The following is a 17,035-nucleotide window of genomic DNA, read 5'->3' as shown; positions in this document are numbered from 1 at the left end:
AGCTTCTCATATACTAACAAATAAATACATTTTTATAAAAAAATGAGTTGGCGCTAAAATTATGCAAATATATCCATGAACAGATAAATTACTTAAGAAATTATTATTAAGAAAAGGAAATTCTTAAATTTTGCTAAAAAAATTTTTTTTTCCAAGAGTCAAATATTTATCATTTAAAACCAGTTGAAATACCTAAAATTTAGGTAAAAAAAAATAGAAGAAGTAAAATAGGCCATTCTTTAATCTGTCCCATAAATGACCTTGCTTATCATAAATGAAAATGCATTGTAAAGTTAATTTCCGCCCAATTACCTCATCTAAACTTTTGACATGAATATTTACTTGCATTCGATTACATTCTTAGAAAAATGTATGGCAAAGGTTATCTTTTTAAATTAATTTTTGCTCTAAATTTTACTTTGTAGTTGACACAAGAAAACCCACAGATTTCATCCTACCAAATTTCAGAGATTACATCGAAACAAAATTCACGTTAACTTATCACATCGTTATCAAATCATGGAAAATATCAATTCCCTTCAGACATTATCACCAATGGTAGCATTTCATGCGCTACTCCTGGCAGTTTACATGAGTGCACACTGTCTGTACTACACTTTCAATTCCACTTTTCCCAAATTTTCTCTCACAACTGCTATTTACTTGGAATGTTCGTTTTATCTTCAAATATAATTCAGATTCTTTGAATTTAGAAAAGATTTGTATATGTGAATAAATAAGCATGGACCAGTATGAGTTGAACTTTAATTAAAGTTAAATTAATTCAGCTAATAGTAGAGGTGTAAGACTTGAAATGCAAAAAATATGAAATACTAAAATTTGAACACAGTTCAACGAAAATATTGACCTTATTATTGCGCATATCAATGATTGCATTCGTTCTGATTTAGTTTACTAATTCGAAATTGAAATTTTAATATGGACATATATTAAAGATAAAACTTTAGAATAGATACAATATATTACCACTACAAAACTCTTACGATAATTTTGTTATTGAAAGTTTGAAACATTGCTGAGTTATCGATATCGTATCGAATTTCTAAAATTATGTCATCATCGTGTAATTTGCATCGTTTAAGAAAAAGAAATTTAAGAAAAGGAAATTTTTAGATTAAGAAAAGGAAATTTTTAGAAACTATTTTATGAAGTAATTTTTTAATACTGGTAGTGTGAGTTCGGAAATATTTATGCAGGTGAGTTTTATAAACAATTTTACTGAAATTCAGGTGTACAACTAACTCCATTATACGCATTAACCTTGCCAATTGCTATAGTATGGACAGAAAAATATGTCAGGAAAACTGTTCAGGAAAATCGTCGGAAGGTTATTGAATTAACTGGCAGTGAAGTAGCTGACCATTACTTTGTATGTATTTTGATGCTTTTTTATCATTTAATTTTTAGAAAGAATTGTTAGATATATGAATTATTAAGGAATGAAAATCGATTCACAGTGAATTTTGAAAATATCATTTGTGTTTTTTTTTTTCAGACAATTTTCGAAAGATCTGTGGGAAAGAATGCTTGAAAATGGTAAAAATTATTTAAGAAATTTTTTTTTTTGGAATTCTCTTACAACAAATATTTTAAAGAAACGTTATTGTCTCGAAAATACTGTCACTTTTGTTTTCTTTTTTTCAATCAAAGTTTTTCAGTTCAATTCTTGTAAACATCTACTGAATAATTCATTTACTCATCGAATAATTTAATTTTATTTTAACAGGTACGATACGATCAATTTAAGGAATTAATTACTTATTATTTTTATTTTCTTTCTTTTTCGAAATTATTAAAATTACTGTTAAAAATAAACTGATTTTACTGCTAAAGTTTGTAGCTTTATTTGTTTCTTAATTTAAAAACAAGTGACAAGGAAGTAAGATGAGTGACAGTTGACAAAACAATTGCATCACAGTCATTTAGTTGTTTATTTTTAGTGATATTGTCAAAGACTTTACTGCTTAAGCAATGAATTTGCATTCATTAGATTGATTTTACGAAGAAAAATCTTTGCAATCGCTCATTAGCAATGTAATTTACTGTCATTGTCATATTGCGCACGACCAATTCAACACTTTTCGGTGGTATTTATTAATAGAAGTGAGCTTTAAATATTGCATTGCTACTATGCAAGAAGAATCAAACTTTGATCTAATATGTGAATTTGTTTCATACAGACATGTCATAGGTTTATTAATTGTGACAAAATTTAGATGGAATTTTGTTGTTTCAAAAAATTTCTCATCCAATGTCTTTTATTCTTTTAATTGAACTGCAATCTGAACTCGTTTCATAAAAGCTAACTCAGTTTAATTGTGGCTGTATGATTCACAAAAAGCATTCAAATTCTGTTATCTTTTTCTTCACTTATTTTAATAAATAAAAAAAAAAAAAAAAAAAAAAAACATTGCAAAAGATAATTTATTGTGATAAATTTGAGGAATAACCCATCGTAGTGATAGCTTCTTTAAACCATTCATATTAACCTTACTGTAAATAAATAGGAAAAAAGAATTCTGCAAAATAGCTTCATAACTGAAGATTTCATGCTAAATTCCTTGTTATCATTAATTCAATCAGGTCACTTCGTGAAATTAACAACAGTGTATGCCGGTATATTTTAGAAATTCCGTTTAATTCATTGGGAAAAAAAAAATGAATGACAGAAAGAAATGTAAATACTATAATGAACGCATGCAAGCATATCGGATGATTTAGGAATTAGATAATTTTAAGCTGTCACTGTAATCAATTTCACCAATAATTACTTCATTAGCTTCAATTTCCATTCTTTTATCAATTATCATATCACTCTCGAAGAAGGAATGATATCAAAAATACTTTTTCACTTCAACGTGTCAAAATCGGAAAGCTATGCTATCTGCGCCAACTATGTATCATTTTTCGCATTGATATGTTTAACGCAATGCAGACTTTTGTAAGTTTTGTTTACTCATAATACTACAATATAACTCCATTACTAGGTTATCAATTGTTGAAGCATATATTTAAGCTTTTGAGAGTTACGCAAATTAAATATGAAAAGAGTGAGGCATTTTATTTAAATTTATAACAACAAAATTGAATATATTCAGCATTTCTCATACTACGCCATTTCAGTCTTCCAGGAAATTCTCCAAAATGAATTTTGCAAGATCGTTTTTATCGTTTTCCACTACGAATGAGCTATCAGTAACCTGAAATTGCATATAAAGAAGTGATACTTACTTCATGACCTTTAGTTACTTAAGCGAACCATAGTTGTGAACAATTATCTCTTTAGAACTTTTCATTCCTTTATCATATCGGTTACACACGCATTACTGGTGCTTCCTGATGATTGTTATCAATCAAAATTTAAAAATATTAACAAAAATTCTAGAAATTTTTATCGTTATCATAACAAAAGAATTTTAAAATTTCTTATTTCTTCAACCTTTGAAAATTGAACCTTTACAGCAAACCTTTTCTTTATAATTTATTTTTTAAAATCAATAACCATTGCTAAAAAATTTTGATTTCACTTACAGAGGATGCGATAGCTATTAAATTGATCAATTCTCCACGCAATTCTTCATCGAGAAGAAAATAATAGTCCTCTAATGTATTATGTTTGATTATGCCTTTCTCGAGCTGTGAAAATGAAACATTTATTTATTTGCATTTTATTTGCTCTCTTTCTTTGATAACAAAATTTTTTAGCGTATTGTTTTCATATTTCAAAATTTTTATGTTTAATTATGTCAAAAAGCTATCCTCTCTATCACTCAAATATTTTCATGTTTTATAAGTTCGATTGTTGAAAAAGCTTGAAGCAGTCATAATTTTAATTCTCGACTTACTTCCTGAATGATTTGTTGTTGCGGTGCACAGTTCGAATGTCGCTGCTTCAGAGAGGCCAATACTTCCATCAGCTAAACATATAGCTCGTTATCACATTATCTTGAAATATTCTACTGAACTGATAAGTAACTCTGCTAAGATCTTTGCAGAATCAAACCTTATGATATGTCCATTGTGTCTCATTTGTAATCGTTGTGATGGATCTAATAGCAACGTTACCATTTCGACAACAATTTAAAATACTGGACAGAGGTGCCATTCTTATTTTAAAATTTGTTTACTTCAAATTGTGTTGTTGTTGTTGCTGCTGCTGTTGTTGTTGTTGTTGCCGCTGTTGTTGTTGTCAACCTTGCTATTCTTCTTGGTCTTGCTGCTCGTAGTATGCGTCTTCCTTCATTATATAGCATTTTGCTATGTACTGTACCAGCACTAATTCCATTCAATTCATTTGCGAATAAAATTAAATGACAAATACTGAATCCACCAAGCAATTCCATAATAATTTTCCAGCTATGCATTGCAAAGAAGATAATTTTTCCCTCTGCAAAATTTCATCTGAGAGATAAAATACTCAATGTAAACGATTATTTTCATTCTAATTTATGACTCAAATATGTTCGATGATGAACGAAAGGATATGAACTGTTTTATTGCTCAGTTAAATAGGAATTTGTTTGGATAATTTAATATCTAAAAATCATACTATAATTACTGTACATATTTTAATCTTTATTTTCTTAACAATTATTACATTAATTCACAATGATGCATCGAAATTAAAAGATGACAACTCTATCAATCCGAACTATCAAACATTTATTTTGTTGGTTCAAATTATGAATTCATGAAGTGCTCAAGCAAAAAAAAAAATAGGAAACAGAAAGTGGTAGAAAAAGGAAAAATTTGGAAATGATAAATGTTACACACTGTGTGACAAAATTCTCTATAGTTCTTTATAAAGACTTCCGAAATTATCAAAAAGTCTATTCAGTCTTTTATAAATATTGTTATAATCAAATAGACAGTTATTCTTGTTAAAATTCAGTGGCTTAAACTAAGCAAAATTTCGTAAAATTTACAGGAATAATCCATCTTTTTAAAAATTGAAAACCTTTTTCTTTTCATTCATTAGCATTTGGTTAATTTTGTTCTATTGAATTTTCGTTTTTCATTTTTCGTTTTTTTTGTATTCGTTCAGAAAAAGCTGAACAACCAATTGTATTAAATGAAGTCAGACAATAACTTTCTACATAAATTATTTTTCTATTCTTATCGGGATTTTTCCACAATTTTGAATAAATCAGCACTTGCCAATGTTTGATTACTTTATCAGAAAGTGAGGTAAGTAAATTAAAAATGATGAAAATTAAAAAAGCAAAATTTATAGGTGAAACCACAATGATGTTGTTGTTGTTTTTTGGTCTTTTTTCATTAACGTTAAATGGGAAAGGATCTATAAGCGAACAAAAACTATTACTAATTTTTAAAATTTTTAAAAAATTCAAAAATTTAAGTTTGAAATAAAATTTAATTTTAATTCTTAAATTGAATTAAAGCCATGATTAATTGAAAGTTTTATTTTTTTTGTTGATGAATTTTTGCGCAAAACTAAATTACAAAAGCGTATTTTAATATTTAAACTATAAAATGACCACACCATAGATGACTAGCACTGGTACAATGCATACAACATAACCAATTAAATTCAAAATATTGCTATTTTTAGTAGTTTTGGCACTTAATTAAAATTAAATTTGATAATTTAGAACCAATTTCCTTGTTTAATGTAGGATAACTGTAACAAATTTTAAAATTTTTATAAAATTCAAATTTTAAATTTGAAATAAAATTTAATTTCAATTCTTAAATTGAATTAAAACCATGATTAATTGAAAGTTTTATTAATTTTGCTGATAAATTTTTGCGCAAAACTTAGTTACAAAAGCGTATTTTAATATTTAATCTATAAAATGACCACACCATATATGACCGTCTCTAGTGCAATGCATATGAAATAATCAATGAAGTTTTGAATATTTATTTTTTTTAATGAATTGTCATTTTTTGTGGTTTTGGCACTTAATTAGAATTAGATTTTGTAAATTAGATTTAAGTTTGGTTCATAACTGCTATTACTTCACAACTACTCTTAGTTTCGCTTTTTCACAAGTAAAGAGAATTCACTTTAGAAAATATATTTGCACATGTACTTAATTTCTTGTTTAATAATTCTTCAGAAACATTTTTTCACATTTGAAAAAGTCGTATAAACTACAACTAAACTGCTCATTAGTATCTACATGAACGCTTGGTTACTATATTTCACTTAGATTAAGAAGAGATTTGTTTTGAAATCCTGCTTGTCTGTACGTAACACTGGAATTTAGATATTTTTCATGATCAAATTCTTAATCAGAAAAACAGAAAAAGAATGTTACTCAATGAATGATAAACAATAGCCTTTTTTGCGTATTCATGCAAAGTACACACATTCTCTCACCATTCACTTCCACTAAAGTATGTCGTTGGTTGGGTTTCCCTTTTGAAGGGGGCATATAATTCAGACCAGTAGAAAAATCCTGCGCTCATCCCCCTCATTCTTACTTCATCAGCAATTTTTTTCCGATCACTAGGGGGCTGACCAATAATTCTCTTTTGTTTTCTGCCAATGATCGGCATTTTTTTTTTTTAGTGATGGAGTTCCCCCTCTCAAACTAGTGAACCAATATCTCCTCTTCCACACCATAATTATTCCTTACAATTTAGTAGTGTGGTCCTGGCGAGAATCGACCACTCAACCTACTGATTAAACGCCAGCTGCTCTACCGGCTGAGCTGTGCATTAACTAACCAGCCCAAATCGTTTTCAGCCATATTAAACAGTAACATGGATTTTATTAATGAATTAACTAATAGATGCTAAAATATTAATAGCTGCAAACTTATCGAGAGCTTTGAGTGAAAAAAATATGCTTTTAAGATAGCAAAAAACTAGAAACTGTTGGTAAAAAGTGTTACAAGTCGGGGAAAATCTTGGATAGATAGAGCAAAAAGAATTATGCAACACATTATAAAAATAATGTACATACAGATTTCAGTGTTACATACTGACAAACAGGATTTCAAAATCAACTAAGTCTTAAATATTTATTTTTCTTTAAATTAATTGCAATTTTTAGCAGATTCAGCATTTAATTAAAATTAAAATTGATAATTTAGAACCAATTTCCTTGTTTAATGTAAGAAAACTATTACAAATTTTAAAATTTTTAAAAAATTAAAAATTTAAATTTGAAATAAAATTTAATTTTAATTCTTAAATTGAATTAAAACCATGATTAATTGAAAGTTTTCATAATTTTTGCTGATGAATTTTTGCGCAAAATTTAATTACAAACTTTAATAGTTGAATTTTAAACATATATGATGTGGTCATTTTATGGTTTAAATATTAAAATACGGTTTAGCTAAAGTTTATTAACGTGTTCTACGCTGTTGGCTAACCGTAACCGAACGATTAACTTCAATGTAATAAAAAAAAAAAGAAAAAGGCAAAGACATATATCTGTCTTATGTTTCTCTGTTAGGAATGTCAAAGCATACCGGATGTCACTGATGGCAACATCCGAAGTATCATCCTCTAATTATCCACAAACTTTCACTATCAAACCTTTCATTTGTTACTTTCAATGAAATTTATAAAAGCAGCCTTAAAGAATATCACCGCTACAAAAACTTTAAACAGCATTGAAGTGCTAATTTAATGATCAATGACCCCAGTGTTGTCTCCATCGGAAATGCAAATCTGCCGAAGATCAATTCAGTCTCGAAGATCGCTAACAAATAGATAAATGTATACTGAAGTTGACGTAATATAATTATATTAAAATATAATATTACAATATTTCAGTTTACTTTTTATTATGTCGCTAAAGCTTTTTAAGTTACATTATGAAAATTACAATATGCTTTCAATGCTTCACGGAATTACCTTTAAAACAAATCATTGAAATTACACGCAATGGTAATTTAGCAGAAATTTTTATGCTAACACTATAAGCTATATAAGCTAATCATTTAATAACAACAGAACTATTTAAGCAAGCATTTCTTTTAACTAATAAATTTATTTCTATTCATACTGCTACCTATTACCTATTTCTGTTACTTACCTTTATTCAAGATCTCAAACGACTATTCTAGAATAATAAATTATTTACTCTCTTAGCATACTAAAAAAAATGCTTACTAGTTGCATCTCCTGTAAGCCTATATGCTTCGATGAAAATTTTGAAATTTAAATTTACTGGAATTCAAATAATCTGATCTAATTTTAGTAAAATAATGTATTTAAAAAAAAAAAAAACCAAAATGACCGAAACAGTGATTCATATGAGTTATAAGTTACAACCACCTAAATCGAAAAAAAAAAATCGAAATTTATTGATTGAATGAGGATGATTTATCCATTTTGCTTAATTTATGAGAATTTTTTGTTTTTTTCAAATTGAAGGGAAAATTAACAATGAAAAATCAAACAATTTGCAAATGTTGCAAAGTGTGTTATTTCTTTCAAAAAGAAAAATTTCTAAAAGTAAAACTTATTTGAAATTCAAAAAAGAATTTTTTAAACTTAAACAATTCAATTTACTTGGACTATAATCGTAATGATAGATTAACATGAGTCAACTCAGTTTTAATAATTATTTAATTTATTTCATTTACAAAATTCTTCAATTTTATTATGCCAATGCCTTACTCACTCTCTAATCGCTAACAATCTTTAATTTTTCATCCAACATTATTTGATTATTTTTAAAGGATTCTTAAATTACTAACTTTCAATAATTCATTTACATTTGTACCAAATTGCAAATTGAATATCACTGATGAGAAAATGTCACATATTGTTTATGTCACCAAAAATTATTTACCATGTTCTTGATGAAGTTCGTAGTTGGGATTGCTTCCACATCTGATCAAATATTTCTATCAGTGATAAATTCTATTCCAGTTAATAATTCGTTATCACACATTCGAGCTATATTATCATAGAGATATTCTGAAAAAAAAAAAAAAAAAACTTTTTTTTTTTATTTAGACATAACAAGTAATAGAATAATAAATAAATTTAATGTAAGAATGAAGCATTTTTTAATCAGTGTTATGCATTTCAAATTTTGAAAAACTTTTTTTTAAACAAATTCTTCAAATATGCATTATTTTTTTATTTTTGTAATGCAATATGCTTGCAAATATATTTTGAAAAGCATTCAATCATTTAGTGTAAGTCAGAAATAAATCTTATCAAACTGAAAAGATATCAGAATTGATCGATCTTTTGATCATCCTTTGATCAATTTACAATTAAATTATTCTAAACTGGGATATCATTTTGATTGAATATATTCTGATTTAAAAAAACTCTGCAATTTCTTCAATATGCATCAATTATCTTTATCAAACAATTCAAATTTTTTCCTTACGGATCACTTTTTCTGAAGTGTCAAAGTGATTTATGAAAGAATAGTATATTTGAATTATGTGATATGAATTTTTCTACAAAAAAAAAAAAAAAAAAAAAAAAAAAAACGAAGAGATGAATTTAAATCAAAAGATTAATTTTACTTGATGATATCATCACTATCACGTACGCTGTCACCATCTTGATCATACGTTACGCCAGAGAAGAAGCGTAATTTGTTATATTTGGCCAAATATTTCATTTAAAAACATATCACCACATATTCCTGAAGATTTTCATTTTTTTTTTTTAATTTCAAATTATGCACTAATTTGTTGCACATTTCTTTTAAAAATTTTTTAAAACTATTTAAACAAAAAAAATTTCAATTTTCAATTAAACTAAAGAAAAAAAAATGTTAAATTATTAAAATCAAATAATTAAACTACGCTAAATTATGGCCCAATTTTTTTTGCATAACTTACTATCAACAAAAATTTTTGGCATAAACAGTCGAGCTAAATCAAGCGTATAATAATGTTTTGAAATAAACAAATATCAAACAAAAAGCAACTAAACGAGTGAAATTGCTAAGCTCTATCGATGATCGAAATTGAAATTACAGATTGCCCAAAAATTGATTACATTATAATTAAGTAATTAATTGTGCATAATTAATTTATCCGTTAGATTATTAGCAATTTTAGGTCTCAGTCAACTTTTGCCTTCTTCTTTTGAGTTATTTTATACCAAAAACAATCACTGATGTAAGTTGTTTATTATATATTCAATTTTTTTCTTATGATCTATTAGCTTGGTGTCACTACTGTATTTCAAATCAATGACAATTAATGTTAGATATTGCTTAATTAATTAAAGGAATCTATCTAATAGAAATAAAATAGCTCAAAAGTTACTGAATCAGATGAACAAGTTTTATTTGACTTGTATGAAAAAAAAAAAAAAAAAAAAAAAAAAGATTACATTTTTATTATCCTGGATAATGAACTGTACAATATATTTTTTCAGATCAAAAAATACTTTGGTAAATCAAATTTAAATTTCAGATAGGATAGATGATGATTTAATAAAACAGCAGATTTAAAAGAAATTTAAAGATGAAAGAGATGTATTTAACTTAATAATCTATTCTAAAGATCAAGGCTAAAATAAAATAGCATGGAAAATATTTGAGGAAGACAAATTAGATAGTAGAAAAGTTTGGAAAAACAAAATTTAGGAAAATTGTTAAATTAAACTTTTTAAGTCTTACTTTAACAATGTTAACAAGATGCAATTTCTGGCTTTCAATTTTCTGCCACCACTTGCTAAAACATTCTTCGTAAGCGGAAAAAAAAAAAAAAATTGAAAACGAAAAGTCTTCTTCCGGTTAAGTCTAGAAAGAAGCCTTGATATCTTTCGGTATGAACATACATTTTCCGGTTACACACAGTTTTATCTTGACCTGTTTTCATCTATATCCTGCATTATAGCATATATTACTCTTTATCCTGAAACTATTCCTGAAAGCAGATCAGATTTATGTTCTCGGCAAAAATTTCATGATTCTCTAGTGAGTTGGCATTTCTTGCTGAGACTTCCCGAGATCATGACATCAAAAAAATTTTATACACTAGGATTATTTAACTCATAAAAATTTACGAATACTTTTACTTATTTCTTCAATTTGGTTAAGGCGTACGATCAAATAAATTTTCAATTGATCCCTTATTTCTTGTAATCAATTCTCGAAGTCTTATTGAATAACTTTCTAAAAAGTATCTCTTCAAGTAATTTAATCATATTTTTGCATGCTATATCTCTAAGTTAAGTTGTAGCCAAGGAATGTATGAAAGTAAAAACTCATTTATTTGTCACAAATCACTTTTTACCTTATTTATTTCATCTGCTTCTATTATATCAATTATTTCAATTCTACTTTTAGCAACACAATAGCTCTCAATGCTTTGTTTTTTTTTGTATTTTTGTTATATTTGATTAATTTATTAGACATAAAATTTTAATTTTCAAATTCATATTTTCATCTGTAACTAAGTAAGAATATTTTATTAAAGTATCTTTTTCAAATTTATTTTTTCCTTCTAGCTATTCTGCTGGTCTGTTTATTTTCCTATTTTTTTCGAATTTTCCTGTAAATGTTACTTTTTCATTATTTGGTATTGTTAAAAAGTAAGTTAATATTTAGCATAGCTAAGCAACAATAAATTGATTTTCAGCCTTCTGAAAGTTAGAAAAAAAAATTTTTTTGAAAAATTTTAATTATTAATTAAAGCTATTTGAAAAAGTACTGTAACGCTAGTTTAAAGGTCTTTTTTATAAGAAAAAAACTCTTAGAATCCTCCTTTTTACTTCTATTTTCTCTCTTATATGCCTCTTTCGTAAAGCTGAAATGTTGTCACTTTTTTTTTTTTTTTTTTTTTTCAAATAGTCAAAATAATTTATTTATTAACTCATTTTAATTTAATAAAAGGTTTCATTTAACGCATTAGACTTATGATTATCAGCAATCCGAGTTATGCAAGGTAAAATTTTTTAGCTAAAATATTAAATTAATTAAATGAAAAAAAATTTTTTCATCGAAATATAAAAAAAGTTTTTATGAAGATATTTAACTTTAAAAAATTTACTGTATATACGCTATCAGTTTTCGAAATTTCTCAAATTTATCATTGGAGATTTTTTTAAAAAAAAAAAAAAAAATATTAAAAAACTTTCAGCATTTCATCAATTATGATTGGATGGATAGCTCTGGTTGATATTCCTTCATAGCATAAGTTTATTTTGAAATTTTGCAATGTTCAATTTTTAAAATGTTTATTTAATACTTTTGAAATGTTTTTTAAAATGTTTGACAGTCTAGCTTACTTGCGGAAGGCAAAATTCGAGTGAAGTTTAAATTAAGCCAAAATATTTTCCTTACTCAAAATTTTCTTATTTAAATTTTATGTGAATATAATTTTCAACAAATTAATGGAAAATTGAAATGATTTAAAGAGTTGAACTATTTAAAAATTCTATTTGTAAACATTTCACTCACTAAATTATCACTGAATTGTGTCATTTGTAAACTGTTTAATACTTTAAATTATCATTGTAAACTGTTTAATACTTCAAAATAAAATGGTCTGTCGCTTTTTTCAAATTCTATTTCGTTTCTTATTTTCAAATTTATTAAACTTTTTGATAAGTAATTTCAAACTTAGACGCATTTTCATTCTCTTTTTATATTTGCGAGAAAATAATATTGCTAAAATATATGACAAATACAATCTCAAATATCACTTCTGTTAGTTCTACAAATTAAACTTCTAATAATTATGTTTGCTTTGATTTTAAATCTTAACTGATTACTGATTACTGATTAATGATTACAGATGAAATTAAATCTTTTTTTAATACATACATTTTTCATTGTAATTTTTTTAAAATAAGCTAAAAATTTTTTATGCTTACTGTAAAATTTTTAGGTAAAATTATAAATATGGAATTATGTAAGCAAGCAAGTGAATTAGCTAATAGTATTGTATTCAATGCTATTCTCATCCTTGTCATTATCATATCAGTAACAGGAATTATTTTTGAAATATGGGTAATGCTTAAGACAACAAATCATATTTTATTACATCGAAATACTCGAATTTTAATTATCACACATCAATTATGGCTTATTCTTCACTGTGCTGCAAGGTTGTTTTTTCATTTTTTAAAATGCAAAAAAATTAAAATTTCTCAACTTATCCATTTTATCACTAACAAAACTGTATGACAATAATGTTTACAACTAAAAATTAAGCACAAAGAAATCATTCAAATATAATAAGTGAAAAAAAAAAAAAAGCAAAAAAAATAAGAAAACAGGAAATATTTGATAGAAAGTATTGTCACCAAGTAAATGATACACAATTTGAATAGTTCAAATACCCAGCAAAAGCCTTTTTTTTAGTCATTTGAAGATGAAATTTTTATAAAAATTATTGCTTGCAACAATGATTGGAGCATTTCAGTAAGATTAAAATATAATAAAAAGGAAAGAAAGAAAATTGCTTTCATTGCATTTCGCTCAGAATTGAGATCAATTATCAAAGTTAAGAAGAAAAGCTGACAAAATGACATAAATATTTTAAATGATCAAAATTGATTTGGAATGATCTGATATGCTGGAGATTACAAAATAGCTTTCAGGAATTGTTTTGATCAAAAACAAAAGATCGTTTAGAAATTGTTTTGATCATATCATCAATCAATCAATCAATCAATCAATTTTTTATGCAAATTCTCATATTGGTGACAAATTTTTCTGTTACAGAATATTTGCGCATTTATATGTGTTAGTGTCATATCAGAAGACGTATACTGATCCGTGTGGGTATATGGCTTACCCATGGGAATGTTTCATGATGCGAACACCGATTACTTTAACATTACTGCTAAATGCTGCATCAATACCGACAGTTGTCATCGAACGAGCTATTGCGACATATTTTTCGGCAAGATATGAAAAATCTGGAATAAGTGTCGCTATTATACTTTTCATAGCACAGGTTAAAAAAAGATGAATTTAAATTTACTATTTTCATAAAAATTTTTAGAAAATACAAAATTAAAAATTGTATCTATGTTTAAGCAAATTTTTTGCTAATAATTTAATTCATTCAGTTCTTTGATCTTATCTTATTTTTAAATTCATTCCTGAGTAATGAATTACAAAAGTAGAGCTCAGTAAATCAATGTATAAGCAAAAAAAAAAAAAACAAAACGTTGGAAATGTCACTGGGAAATTGTCGCTTCTCTACGGGTTGGCCAGTTTGATAACTTCAAAATATTTTAAAATATATAATTTAAAACAGCAAAATACGATGTTAATAATATCTAAAAAAATAAAAAGCTCTGCAATTTCAGTTAACCATTGCTTGTGGAAGTTTCTTTTTCATTGTTAGCAATTTCAATTTGTTCGATTCAAAAAAAGTTGTTTACTGTTCGACATCAAATGAAGCAAATGCGCTAAAATCTGCTATCGTTTTTGGCTTTTATACAATCATTGATTTCATTTCTGCTTTAACACTTCCACTTTTATTTTGCATTAATAAGGCAAACTGATTGATTATTTTTTTTTTTTTTTTTTAACAAATACATTCACTAAGATTTAAAGTAATTAAATTTTTTTTTTTTTCGAGCAATTGATACTAAATTATTTAAGCATTTTGATTTGCTCTTTTGCTCATTTGGCTAATTACTTCCAGCAAAATTTGATCATAGTTATAATTGATAACAAATCTATCATAAAGCTAAGTGTTTGTGACATTAGCGCGCTATTCTGTAATAAATTTTCAGAGATTACATCGAAACAAAATTCACGTTAACTTATCACATCGTTATCAAATCATGGAAAATATCAATTCCCTTCAGACATTATCACCAATGGTAGCATTTTACTCGATATTTCTGGCAATTTTCCTGGGTGCATTATTTATGTACTTTGCTATCGATTTCAAATTTTCTCCAAAACAATTTGCTATCTATCTTGAAAGTTTGTTTGTCATCTTTTTCCAGCAGTATTTAATCTTTTTTTTTTTTTTTTTTTTTCAAATTCAAACAAAACTTATAAAAATATAACTGTTAACAAAAGTGTATAAATGAATTAAAATTAGAATAAAATATATTCAATTAATAGTAGAGAAGTAAAATTAAATGTTTCAAATAAGATTAAAAAATTGATGAAAAATGCAAAAAAAAATATGAAATACTGAAATTTGAACACAGTTCAACGAAAATATTGACCGTATTATTACGCATATCAATGATTGCATTCGTTCTGATTTAGTTTACTAATTCGAAATTGAAATTTTAATTTAAAGATAAAACTTTAGAATAGATACAATATATTACCACTACAAAACTCTTACGATAATTTTGTTATTGAAAGTTTGAAACATTGCTGAGTTATCGATATCGTATCGAATTTCTAAAATTATGTCAACATCGTGTAATTTGCATCGTTTATTAAGAGAAGGAAATTTTTAGAAACTATTTTATGAAGTAATTTTTTAATACTGGTGGTGTGAGTTCGAAAATATTTACGCAGGTGAGTTTTATAAACAATTTTACTGAAATTCAGGTGTACAACTAACTCCATTATACGCATTAACCTTGCCAATTGCTATAGTATGGACAGAAAAATATGTCAGGAAAACTGTTCAGGAAAATCGTCGGAAGGTTATTGAATTAACTGGCAGTAAAGCAGCTGATCATTACTTTGTATGTATTTTGATACTTTTTTATCATTTAATTTTTAGAAAGAATTGTTAGATATAAGAATTATTAAGGAAAGAAAATCGATTCAAAGTGAATTTTGAAAATGTCATTTGTGTTTTTTTTTTCAGACAATTTTCGAAAGATCTGTGGGAAAGAATGCTTGAAAATGGTAAAAATTATTTAAATTTAGAAATTCGGTTAAATGTTAAAAATTATTAAATTTAGATATTTTAAAGAAACGTTATTGTCTCGAAAACGCTGTCACTTTTGTTTTCTTTTTTTTTTCAATCAAAGTCTTTCAGTTCAATTCTTGCAAACATCTATTGAATAAATTCATTTACTCATCGAATAATTTAATTTAATTTTAGCAGGTGTGATACGATTAATTGTTGAAATATCCTTCAAATCCTTGTGTTTAACGTATTTAAGGAATTAATTACTTATTGCATTGTTTTTGCTTTCCTTTTTTTTTTTTTTTTTTTGAAATTTTGACAACAACTTTGTGAAGTTTTATTTGTTTCTTAATTTAAAAACAAGTGACAAAGGAAGTAAGATGAGTGACAGTTGACAAAACAATTGCATCACAGTCATTTAGTTGTTTATTTTTAGTGATATTGTCAAAGACTTTACTGCTTAAGCAATGAATTTGCATTCATTAGATAAACTTTAAAATAAGCTTTTTCTTAAGATAAAAACTGAAAATGTTTGCAAACGGTCAATGTAATTTACTCTGACTATAACAGTACCCAATGCTAACTAATAATTAATTTTGGATTCAGATTAAATTTGTTCTGTAGAATGTGTAAAATTTCAACTTAAATATTTGTTTCATTGCTATCACATAAATTAGTTTTACAGAATATCGCAATGATTAAATTTTTGAAATGTAGCTATTGTGTCAACTAATATTCGAAAGCATTTGAACTTGATGTTTTGATAGATTAAATGTTAAACTTTCTTAGTTAGTTTAGACCAATTTCTTTGTTGAATGATCAAAAATTATATCATTTTATGATTGGTAAAAAAGCTTTGTCGAGAAATTTCTCGCTGATTCTTTTTAACATCGCTTTTTTTTTTTTTACTATGAAAGACATCTGTCGTATAAAAGTGTAAACAACTTTCTTTAGTATAAACAAAAAATTGATAAGGACAATTTAAAATGAAATATTAAGTAGTTTACATTTTTGCACTCAATTAACACCTGTTCAAAATGTCTCTTAAAAAAAATAAATATAATAACTTTTTGAATTTGCAGAATACTTTATGAAAAGAAAGAAAAAAGCCAGTAGAAATCTTTTCTTTGCTATTAAATTAAAGTAATGAAGTAAAATTGATAATTCGAAAGTAACAGATTTACAAATAACTTTTTCAATCTTTTTTCAAAACTTTTTTTTAAATAATAAATGATTCCATCAGAAGTTTTTTCTTTTTA

At 25.9% G+C, this 17,035-nt stretch overlaps 2 protein-coding genes across 2 annotated transcripts; one reads left to right on the top strand and one right to left on the bottom strand.

Moving 5' to 3' along the window:
- Positions 1-3,140: 3,140 nt before the first annotated feature.
- Bm17093 (Uncharacterized protein) lies at positions 3,141-4,364 on the bottom strand (the record flags this gene model as incomplete). Its single annotated transcript, XM_001896654.1, has 4 exons — positions 3,141-3,221; positions 3,553-3,657; positions 3,867-3,938; positions 4,149-4,364. The coding sequence occupies 4 exons, from the start codon at positions 4,362-4,364 to the stop codon at positions 3,141-3,143; spliced, it is 474 nt and encodes a 157-aa protein (XP_001896689.1).
- Positions 4,365-12,796: 8,432 nt separating this feature from the next.
- On the top strand, positions 12,797-13,907 carry Bm5865 (Uncharacterized protein; the record flags this gene model as incomplete). Its single annotated transcript, XM_043082710.1, has 2 exons — positions 12,797-13,111; positions 13,698-13,907. The coding sequence occupies 2 exons, from the start codon at positions 12,797-12,799 to the stop codon at positions 13,905-13,907; spliced, it is 525 nt and encodes a 174-aa protein (XP_042938644.1).
- Between the last annotated feature and the right edge of the window lie 3,128 nt (positions 13,908-17,035).

Source organism: Brugia malayi, assembly GCF_000002995.4.
Source record: "Brugia malayi strain FR3 genome assembly, contig: Bm_007, whole genome shotgun sequence".
Classification (NCBI taxonomy): Eukaryota; Metazoa; Nematoda; class Chromadorea; order Rhabditida; family Onchocercidae; genus Brugia; species Brugia malayi.
This window is presented reverse-complemented; position numbering and strand designations above follow the sequence as displayed.